The sequence below is a fragment of the Hemibagrus wyckioides genome, linkage group LG11 (assembly GCF_019097595.1).
Source record: "Hemibagrus wyckioides isolate EC202008001 linkage group LG11, SWU_Hwy_1.0, whole genome shotgun sequence".
Classification (NCBI taxonomy): domain Eukaryota; kingdom Metazoa; phylum Chordata; class Actinopteri; order Siluriformes; family Bagridae; genus Hemibagrus; species Hemibagrus wyckioides.
Genome location: NC_080720.1, coordinates 30,120,867 through 30,131,773, shown reverse-complemented (window position 1 = coordinate 30,131,773; position 10,907 = coordinate 30,120,867). Strand labels below are relative to the sequence as shown.

Genomic DNA, 10,907 nt, shown 5'->3' with positions numbered 1-10,907 from the left:
AGAAACTTGACTGTAGTTTTGACTGAAGGCTGTGGAGCATGAAGATAGAAATGAGACTTAGTCTATTACTTGTAGACTTACTTGGTCAACTATATGGCATAAGGATGTTAATAGTGACTTACACTGATTGCTAAATGGTTTGTTTCTCCACAGAGCATGTACCACGCTATTTCAAGGAGTGCGTGCCAATGTCAAGGTGCCTCGAACTACAGTCCGCGCGTAAAAACCGGAATGTTAAATGCTGTCAAACCGACTTCTGCAGTTGAACCATGAACATGCTTGATCTAAAAGATGATCTCCTCATGATTACTGTTTTGTTTTCATTTTCTTTTGAATCACGTATTTAGCGTCATCAGAAGTATTGCGTATTCTCTTCAATCTATCTGAGTCTGTTTTACTCAAACAAAATCTAAAACTGATGAAAAATTCTTAATAAAGTCTTTTCAGCATCTTTTATTCTTGACTATATTTTTGACTGGAGGGACAATGTAGAGGATAAAAGTAGATTTAATCTATTATTTGTAGAATTATTGGATTAACTTTATGGCATTAGATGATCTTATACATTGCAATGGATAATATTAACATACAAATGTGAAGACAATCTGACAGAAAGTGATATCTTTATTTGGAGTTAAAAAGAATCATTTCATTGATGACAGCTGTATGGTAAATACTTTTGAACACGAGATTGAATGTGAGTGGTTCATTCTAAACACAGCCACATATCCAATTATAAACAAGTGTGTGGATGAGGATGGACACATTCACAAAACTCACTCTTGATGACTCCCAAAATAAAGGGTGGTCCTGTGCTGAGGCCTGAGACCACTGAAAAATCAAACCTACAGAATTATTACAGTAAAACCAGTTTGTTGTATTTCAACTTCTTGTGGTTCCCATCACTATTCAAGATCGAGGAATTTTCAGTAATGTTGTAAATAAAGAATAATTGAAGTGAAGTAAATATACATGTAGAACATTCTGAACCAGAAAATGCAACACATCTGCAATACTGTAAGATTAAAGCAGGAGCATGCTGTATTCACCTGTACTGAGTAACCTTGTGCTAGTGCTGCACATCTTTTCTTTTCTTGCTTATCTGTAAGGTAACAATGAGCTCTTACAGCAAAATGTCACTTTCTTTTGAAGGAAAGGTTTGTTCTTGTTAACTTGTATTTTATTAGATGGGAGGTAGAATTGTTTTGTACATTATTGTGAAATCCTCTATTCTCTACTTGATTGACAGGTGAATGTCCTTAGCACCTTTTAGAACTAGGAAGGTGGGATGTTTCCTAAGAAGACTCGTTTTAAGGAGGAGGGATAAACTAGTGAGACTCAGAACTGATGAACACTGAATGTAAGATCTAATAGAATGTCATACGCATATTTTATGTGCCATTATTCTGTAATGTTCAGAATTGGTCACTTGGTATTTCTGCAATCAATTGAAGATCATTTTCATAAATTGTTTTTGAAATCACTCTTTAGGTTACAAAATGAAGATGATGTTTATAGTTTTTGCCTTGATGCTGATGACTGGTAAGTGTTGACCGGTGTTCTGTTCAGTTTTTCTGTTCAAAATTCTGCTTTACATTTCTAAGATAATGCCAGGCAGCAAGAAAGAGAGAAGTATAATCCTTGTCTTTAAAGGGGGACACGGGTTAGCTTCAAATCCGGAAATGCAAACCGGAGAAATTGAAAACATTGAGAACATTTTGTTTAAATAAATTTTAATGTGATTACTTCATTGTGGAATTTAGTCTCCACTCTTTTACAGGTTCTGCTTTGAAATGTTACCGCTGTCCCTTTCATCAAGTTGGCAAATATCCTCCCAAGATTGAACACCGCCAAGATATTTATGATGCCTGTTCCAGTGGTCAACTCTATTCTTTTATCCGTATGTCTCTTATTAATTTTCTTTAAGATCATTGCAGCTGATATAAAAGCAGCACAGCAGGTCTTGAAGCAGTAAAAAATTGATAAAAATTAAATATTTAATTAAACCCCTAAGTGTAACAATCTCTGCTGTACATAACATAGAATACATAGGAGATTTGGGATCAGAGATCACAAAGGATTTTTTTGTGCGCTTGCCCCAGTAAACAATCTCTTACTTTCTGGTTCACTTGCCACTTTCAGCTCAGCTTTGGTTTTGCTCTTTTCATGGCCACACATACACTATATTGCCAAAAGTATTCGCTCACCCATCCAAATAATCAGAATCAGGTGTTCCAATCACTTCCATGGCCACAGGTGTATAAAATCAAGCACCGAGGCATGGAGACTGTTTTTACAAACATTTGTGAAAGAATGGGTCGCTCTCAGGAGCTCAGTGAATTCCAGCGTGGAACTGTGATAGGATGCCACCTGTGCAACAAATCCAGTCGTGAAATTTCCTCGCTCCTAAATATTCCACAGTCAACTGTCAGCTGTATTATAAGAACATGGAAGTGTTTGGAAACGACAGCAACTCAGCCACGAAGTGGTAGGCCACGTAAACTGACGGAGCGGGGTCAGCGGATGCTGAGGCACATAGTGTGAAGAGGTCGCCAACTTTCTGCAGAGTCAATCGCTACAGACCTCCAAACTTCATGTGGTCTTCAGATTATCTCAAGAACAGTGCGCAGAGAGCTTAATGGAATGGGTTTCCATGGCCGAGCAGCTGCATCCAAGCCATACATCACCAAGTGCAATGCAAAGCGTCGGATGCAGTGGTGTAAAGCACGCCGCCACCAGACTCTAGAGCAGTGGAGACGCGTTCTCTGGAGTGACAAATCACGCTTCTCCATCTGGCAATCTGATGGACGAGTCTGGGTTTGGCGGTTGCCAGGAGAACGGTACTTGTCTGACTGCATTGTGGCAAGTGTAAAGTTTGGTGGAGGGGGGATTATGGTGTGGGGTTGTTTTTCAGGAGCTGGGCTTGGCCCCTTAGTTCCAGTGAAAGGAACTCTGAATGCTTCAGCATACCAAGACATTTTGGACAATTCCATGCTCCCAACTTTGTGGGAACAGTTTGGAGCTGGCCGCTTCCTCTTCCAACATGACTGTGCACCAGTGCACAAAGCAAGGTCCATAAAGACATGGATGACAGAGTCTGGTGTGGATGAACTTGACTGACCTGCACAGAGTCCTGACCTCAACCCGATAGAACACCTTTGGGATGAATTAGAGCGGAGACTGAGAGCCAGGCCTTCTCGTCCAACATCAGTGTGTGACCTCACAAATGCGCTTCTGGAAGAATGGTCAAAAATTCCCATAAACACACTCCTAAACCTTGTGGACAGCCTTCCCAGAAGAGTTGAAGCTGTTATAGCTGCAAAGGGTGGACCGACGTCATATTGAACCCTATGGATTAGGAACGGGATGTCACTTAAGTTCATATGCGAGTCAAGGCAGGTTAGCGAATACTTTTGGCAATATAGTGTACATGCTCAGCTTACTGAGAAAGAAAGGTAGGGGGGAAATGTCATAAATAGAATCAGATAACAGGACTCAGATATCCCATGTTATTATTAATACCCCTCTAGCTCACCAACAACTACTGCTACAACTTAAAGCATGTTAATTATTATATATAATGTGGTGAGTAGGGACCTGCACGGATTGCTAAATGTTCTTTATCTCCTAGATAACCTGGCAATCGGTTTCATGCAGTGAACACGTATGTCAAAGTGTCTCCCACTACAGAACCGTCTTGATTACCGGGACACGAACTTGCATGATCTAAAAGAGGCTCTCCTTATAATTACTGTTTTGTTTTTTCGATCAAGTATTCAGCAACACCAGTAGTACAAAATCTGAACCTGTAGAAAAATTCTCAATAAAGTCTTTTTAGCAGCTTTTACTTTTGAATACATATGGAGTTAAAAAGCTATGGAGCATGAAGACAAAGGCAGACATTATTAAGACAGACTATATAGATAATGATTTGTTGAATGAATAAAAAATATTATTGGATTAACTTTATGGCATTAGATGATCTACATATTAATGACTAATATCTCATTCCAGATTTTTGCCTCATTTTGCTGTTAAAATATCGTCTAATCTTCTGGTAAGGCTTTTCCACTAAATTTTGGAGTGTGACTGTGGGAATTTGTTGACTCAGCAATAGTGTACAAAAAAGTGTGATGTTAAGGTGTTGTCAAAAATATACTATATAATGGAAAGTTTTACACTGATTAATTGGGCAATTGCTGTAAAAATAAAAAATAAAAATAGAAAGAAAATACTTGCTGTGATAGGAAAATAATCAACTATGTGCTTGTGTTATTTGGCCAGTTGCTGAGTTAAATATATAGACTCTCTAAAGGTTAAATATATATATATATATATATATATATATATATATTTTCTTAATCTGTAGAATTGAATACTCATATAATTATATAAAACAAACTGAAGATCCTTTCTGGGTCTATTCACAATTCACTAGTTCATAATTACCTTTATATGATGTGTACAGAATACTGTAACAACTGTTAGGAATGCATCAGATCAGAGGTGGAATTCTGCCTTCTAACTTCTAACACTAGATGGAAGTGTCTTACAATTTATTTAAAAGATGCTCGCTCTGCAGAATGTGGAGAATCCTGTGCCTCACGGGAGTACAGTATCAAGTGCAGTAACCCAGGCAAATTATAGTCTATATTTTGAAGACCATTAGGTTTACGTTTTGTAGTCTTCTTATACATAAATTTACACATACTCAGGAGCACAAGTAGGATACAAAGGTTTTTCTTGAATTTCAGATTTTTTGTGGAAATGCTCATAAAAATCCATTTAGAAATTCATCTGTTCATTTCCAGCTCGATAAATGATTTGTGTTTTAATATAATATTTTAAATTCTGTACCATTTAAACCTACAGAAGGGTATGCTTCTTGCACCAGTCTGCAATTACTTTTGCTTTCCAAGCTGTTTTTGTTAGATTTTTCAAATATTTAAGAAGTCATATATACACCAAGCAGCCATAAAATTATTAAATCCACCTGTCTAGTATTGTGTTCACTTTACAGCCAAAACCTCTCTGACCTGTCGAGGCTTGGATTGCACAAAACAGCTCTGAAGGTGTGTTGTGGTATCTGGCACCAAGAAGTTTGAAGCAGAGGCTATAGGTCCTGTAAGTTGTGATGCGAGACCTCCATAGATCTGACTTGATGCTCAATCGGGTTGAGAATTGGGGAACTTGCCAAATCAACACCTTGAGAACGATACCATGTTCCTTAGAACATTCCTGAACAACCTGTGCAGTGTGGGAGATAATGTTATCATGCTAATAAAAGGCTACTGCTATTATGGAATACTGTTACACTGTTCATATGGATGTTACTTTGACAAGTACCACATACCTAAACAAGGTGTACTTGGTCTGCAACAATGTTTAGGTAGATGGTATGTGTCAATGTAACATCCACATGAATGCCAAGATCTAAGGAACATTTCCTAGAGCATCACTCTGCCTCTGCTGGCATACCTTCGTCCCATAGTGCATCCTAGTACCTTCTATTCCCCTGGTAAGCGATGCACACACACCTAGACCTCTACATGATGTTAAAGAAAATGTCATCCATCAAACCAGGCCACCTTATTCAACTGCTCCATGGTCATGTTATGATGCAATTTTAGGCACTTTAGTAGTGGACAGGGGTCAGCATGGGCACTGTTATTAGTCTGCTGTTACATATAGTAATAGGAATGTGTGGTAATTTTTTGCACTTGTTAAAGAAAAGCGATAGTATATTTTTAGATGTAGGGAGGAAGGACAATGAGGGAGAGGCTTTTTGCAGTCAAACGTAACAAAACGTGAGATTTAAATAAAAATGTGCTATTTATTTAGATGTAACGTGTGTGCCGATAATATTATTATGTAACAGTATTGCAGAAAATCGGCACAATCACTGACGATAATTATTTCACACTAAGGTAAATGATGTCCTTGTCTTATCATGTTGGTCGATCAGGTAGCAGAGGAGCTTGTAATACAAGAAGAAATGACTGAAAAGCTTTTTTTTTGTCTTCTAATATAGAAAACTTTAAAGGATAATTTAGCTACATGAGGTCTATAACTTATGGAAGTGTTTTAAACATCTAACATGATGCATCAATACAATAATAATAAAAGAATATTTTAGAAGTGTATATGCTTATTTGAAGCATTATTAAAATATTAGGGCCCTTGCACTAGGGACAAAAATAATAATAATAAAAAAAAACCTGGAAAGTGTTACGTTTTATTATGGAAAGTGTTTTGTCCATAATAAAGAAAAGAAAAGAAAAGAAAAGAAAAGAAAAGAAAAGAAAAGAAAAGAAAAGAAAAGAAAAGAAAAGAAAAAGAAAGAAAATTATTTTAAGAACCGTAAATGTGAATAAAGAGGCCAAGCTTTGTATTACGATTTGTATCTAATTTTATTGCATGTTTTTTGTGGATTTAATAATAAATATCACAGTATAGAAAAACTACTTTTCCTACTATTTTATTATGTAGAAATAATAGATTCATCTTTAAAAATCCTGTTGTTTAAAATCCAGTGGCCTTCGTGTTTTGGTGCTGCCTATTTTTGATATGAAGTCTGGTCTCTCCTGAAAAAAAAAAAATGACATCACCTCCTTCTCATCTACTAATGGATAGAGTTACAAGAAGGAAAAAATCTTGAGGATGTTTTTCCTTTCTTTCTCGGTGCTTTCACCTACAGGACTCAAAGAAATGCCCCTCCTCTTGCGATTTTTATCACAATCAAAATAAACATTTATCTTTGTGAAACATGAAAGACGCGACGGGAGCGCACTCTTTCTTCGATGGGAATTAAAGCAAGGCGTGTTTATTTTTTTATTTTTTTTTTTTTACATTTTTTATTTAATTTTTTGTGCACGGATAAGATCATTAGCGCAGCTCGGATGTGAGTTCGTGATCCAGCTCTAGGGCGCGAGCTTTTCCTCTTTTATTGTGGGATTATGATTTTGGATAAAAGCTCTATGGAGGAGCCCGACATCGACGTTGTTGGAGAGCAGGATAAAGATGCTCAAGTTCAAACGTCAAGAAGTGACTGCAGGATCAAGGAGAAGGACCCCGAGGACGAGTCGAAGCGCAGCGACGGAGCCCGTGTCGCGTGCGTAAAACCGCCGTACTCCTACATCGCGCTCATTACCATGGCCATCCTGCAGAGCCCACGCAAGCGGCTGACCCTCAGCGAGATCTGCGAGTTCATCAGCCGCCGCTTTGCCTACTACCGAGAGAAGTTCCCGGCGTGGCAGAACTCCATCCGGCACAACCTGTCGCTTAATGACTGCTTCGTGAAAATGCCACGTGAACCCGGCAATCCCGGGAAAGGCAACTACTGGACCCTGGACCCCATGTCCTCTGACATGTTCGAAAACGGTAGTTTTCTGCGCCGCAGGAAGCGCTTCAAGCGACACCGCTGCTTCAGTAAGGATGCGGAAACACCGCTTCCGGGATTCCCGCTCGGATCTTACGCTTCGGCTTTACCGCTCCCGGCTTTGGATCTGTACCTCGAGCGTTCACCTCCTCATCGTCCACCTCCTCCTCCTCCTCCACCCCCAGCTCTTGTCTCACCTGTCGGAAGTCTTTTACCTGCTCTGTCCACTCTTCTGAAAGGCTACCTCCCGCATCCATCACGCTCCGGTCCTTTCCCCGACGCCCAGCTCGCAAGTCCGGCTGCATTTCCACCTCTTCCGCCGAGTTTCTACACTCTGCAGCAGGAATATCACAAACTGCAGGCTCTGCACAACACTGCGCTCACCACCAAACTTTTACAGCGATTCGGTGACACTGCACTGTAACATATTTATGACATTGTGTGTTATCTAATCTTCATTTGTGTAGTCTGTATGTGAGGACCTGACCAAAAAAAACCCCCCACATGGTTATGAATACAGAAGCGACATTAGTAAACCCGACACTTGTGGAATTATCAAAGACAGGTCATGGTAAAAGTCTTTTTTTTTTTAAAGCTTTTTTTTAATTCATTATGGACTTTATTTTTTGTTTTTCCCACAAGAATGAGTTTTATCGGGAAACCAGGAAAGTGTTTATTATTATGGACTACACTTCCTCGAATATTCTTAAACATATCCTTTTCAGATTTTCGATTTTCGATACGATTTTCGCTAAGGTATATCTAAATATTCTATATATATATATATTTTTTAAAATATAGAATAAGGGCTAAGAACAATAAAATACATAAGGTGCTAAAATAAGACAATCAAACAACAATTTAAAAACAATATGAATAAAACGGACACCTGTGAAATGACCTTAAAAATTTTTCCTTTCCTTTTTATTTCATATGGACAGTGAAGTGCCTGGTCCTTTAAAAACAAATTAAATTAGATTTGGAATATTTTAGGAAATAAACATAATTGTATACAACAATTGTTTGTTTGTTTTAATGTAACATTTCTGTGTTTGTTTCGCTGTTTGTTTTAGGACCTTGTTTAGTCTTTGTGTCGCATTGCGACGTTTATAAGTATTTAAACTTTTTTTTTTCTGGGCGATTTTGTGAATATTTTAACACAGCATCAGTGTTGCTGATTTTTAAATAAAGGACTACAGCTTCCTCTGTTTTTCTTTTGAATATTCATTTTGTAAAATTTGAGTTTATGGCTGAAATGAAAACTGGTAGAAACATTAAAACACATTTAAAGGGCACTGATTACAATAGTAACATAAACAGCTTTCAATCGCTGTTGTTGTTGTTGTTTGTCTTCATCATCATCATCATCATCATCATCATCATCATCATCGTCTTCTTCTTCTTCTTCTTCTTCTTCTTCTTCTTCATCTTTTTAACACCTTAGTTTCAACCACAACAGATATGCATTATAATCTATGAGCTATAAAATATGTTATAGATTATAGATAGCTATGTTACAGATTCTTACAGATTGGGTAATTAGGAAAAATCTTTAGAGGTTGTACAATTAGTATAATCAATACAAATACAATCATAAATATTTTTTTTTTAAGTAAATGATTTTCATTTGCTCAGACTTTATTGCTTTAGCAGCCAGTAACAGCTAGTACAGTGTGATCGTTATGTTATTGGATCTGACTGTATAATTAGTGAAAATAATATTGGATTTAGTGCAAATAAAGGCAGGAGAATTTGGCCAAAAAAAAAAAAAAAGTAAAGATGTCTTGGACGTCTTATACTGGCTGATATTTCAAAGCAGGACAAATAAAAAAAAAATCCGAGATGTTACACCCATATTATTTAATCCAGGTTAAGTGTCCATGTCAATAATGGTAATTACATTAAAAACTGAAATGTAATTACGTCTGGCTACTTCGAGTTAATCTACAGCTCCTTAAACAAGGCCAGTATTACATTCTGCCTCACTGCTATTTCTTTCAGCCAAGTGAAATGTAAAATAATCTGGTTTATGCAATATGAATGAGGTGATTGTAAATCTCTGCCCCAGTTTTAAAGCCCCTTGGATGTACACGTGGGTTCCTGTTGTAGGAATTTACGGCACATGTAAATGAATCACAGCACCGTGTTAATCTTTCACGTGCAAAAGTATAAACGGAAAGGAAAGTGTCTCGAAAAGTTACTGCTTCAAAAACACAAGTAGTGTCTCTCAGAAAAGTCACACCAAGTTCACGTGAAGTTTTAGACAATTCACCTTATGCCGCATCTTCACATGTGGTGCGCGTGCGTTTTTTTTATTCGACACACTGATATACACACGTGATTTTTTTTTACGATTCATGAATATTTTGGGTTTTTTTTTTATTTTCATTATTCGTTATTCTCAAGTAGTATTTGATTCCATTTTGACTCCATTTTCACACACACACACACACACACACGGCTTTATTTTTTCTAACGCTTCATTTATTTTATGTGAAGAGCAGGTTACTTTATTATGCACATTTTAATGCAACTTCACACACACACACACACACACACACACACACACAGGACCAGATATGATTCAACCGCTGTAAAAACAATATGATCACGTAGACTATATGAATTTTTAAGGCCTTATCAGGTACATTACTTTTGGTGTAGTTTCTCATCATAATGTTCATGTATAGAGGATCTTCTTTCCCTTTTTGGACATTTGCTAAGTGTTTGGATTGATCAAACTCCATGCCTTACTGAACATGTGGGATTGGGTAAGATTTCCAGTGAAGATGCTGAACATCTCCAGATGAATATTTTTGGAGGATATTTAATGGAAAATAAACACTTGCCTGGCTTGTTTCATTCTATACTCGTTTCTTAATCGAAATCTCAAACCTATTACAAAAAAAAAAAAAACTGCCTTGTGTTCCTTGTGTTGATTGCATGTCCCAAAGGGATATGCATGATGGATTTGTGCATGGATTTGTGTGTCTTTTTGTGTTTTTGCGTGCAGAAGCAAAAGGGTCAGTTTGCACCTGACAAAACAAACAGTGTTCTTTGCTTTTGGACAGAAAGAGGTTTCCATCTCTCTCTCTCTCTCTCTCTCTCTCATTCAGATTTTCCACTTGCTCTGTGTCCGCATTATTTTGTGTTTATACGCATATAAACACAAATCCTGTCTCACTAATTTGTGTAGCCTTTTGCAGGCACGAAAGTCCATGTGTGGGCGAGTTGGGAATTGGCATGAGGTTCACCACTGCGATGAATGATGCAGTTTAAGTATTGTTTATCCTTTTGCTGTAGTCTTTGAGGTTGTTCAACACTTCACATTTATACAGTTTTAAGTACAATTGTTTAAGCAAAAAAAAAAAAACTCCAGTGCAGTGATTTGATTAATGCGAATATTAACCTGAATTCAGGATTAAGGCAAGTAAATATTACAGCAGCAATAAACAATAGATATCACAATGAATCTTTCGGTGTTTGCTAATGGTTTAAGGAAAGAATACTATTCTCTAACTACATAATC

At 37.3% G+C, this 10,907-nt stretch overlaps 1 protein-coding gene across 1 annotated transcript; it reads left to right on the top strand.

Annotated features, from left to right (window-relative positions):
- The first annotated feature begins 6,679 nt into the window (after positions 1-6,679).
- LOC131361223 (forkhead box protein D1-like) lies at positions 6,680-7,938 on the top strand. Its single transcript, XM_058402203.1, has one exon. It carries the CDS (start codon positions 6,957-6,959, stop codon positions 7,800-7,802), a length of 846 nt encoding a protein of 281 aa, XP_058258186.1. The 5' UTR covers positions 6,680-6,956; the 3' UTR covers positions 7,803-7,938.
- The last annotated feature ends 2,969 nt before the right edge of the window (positions 7,939-10,907 follow it).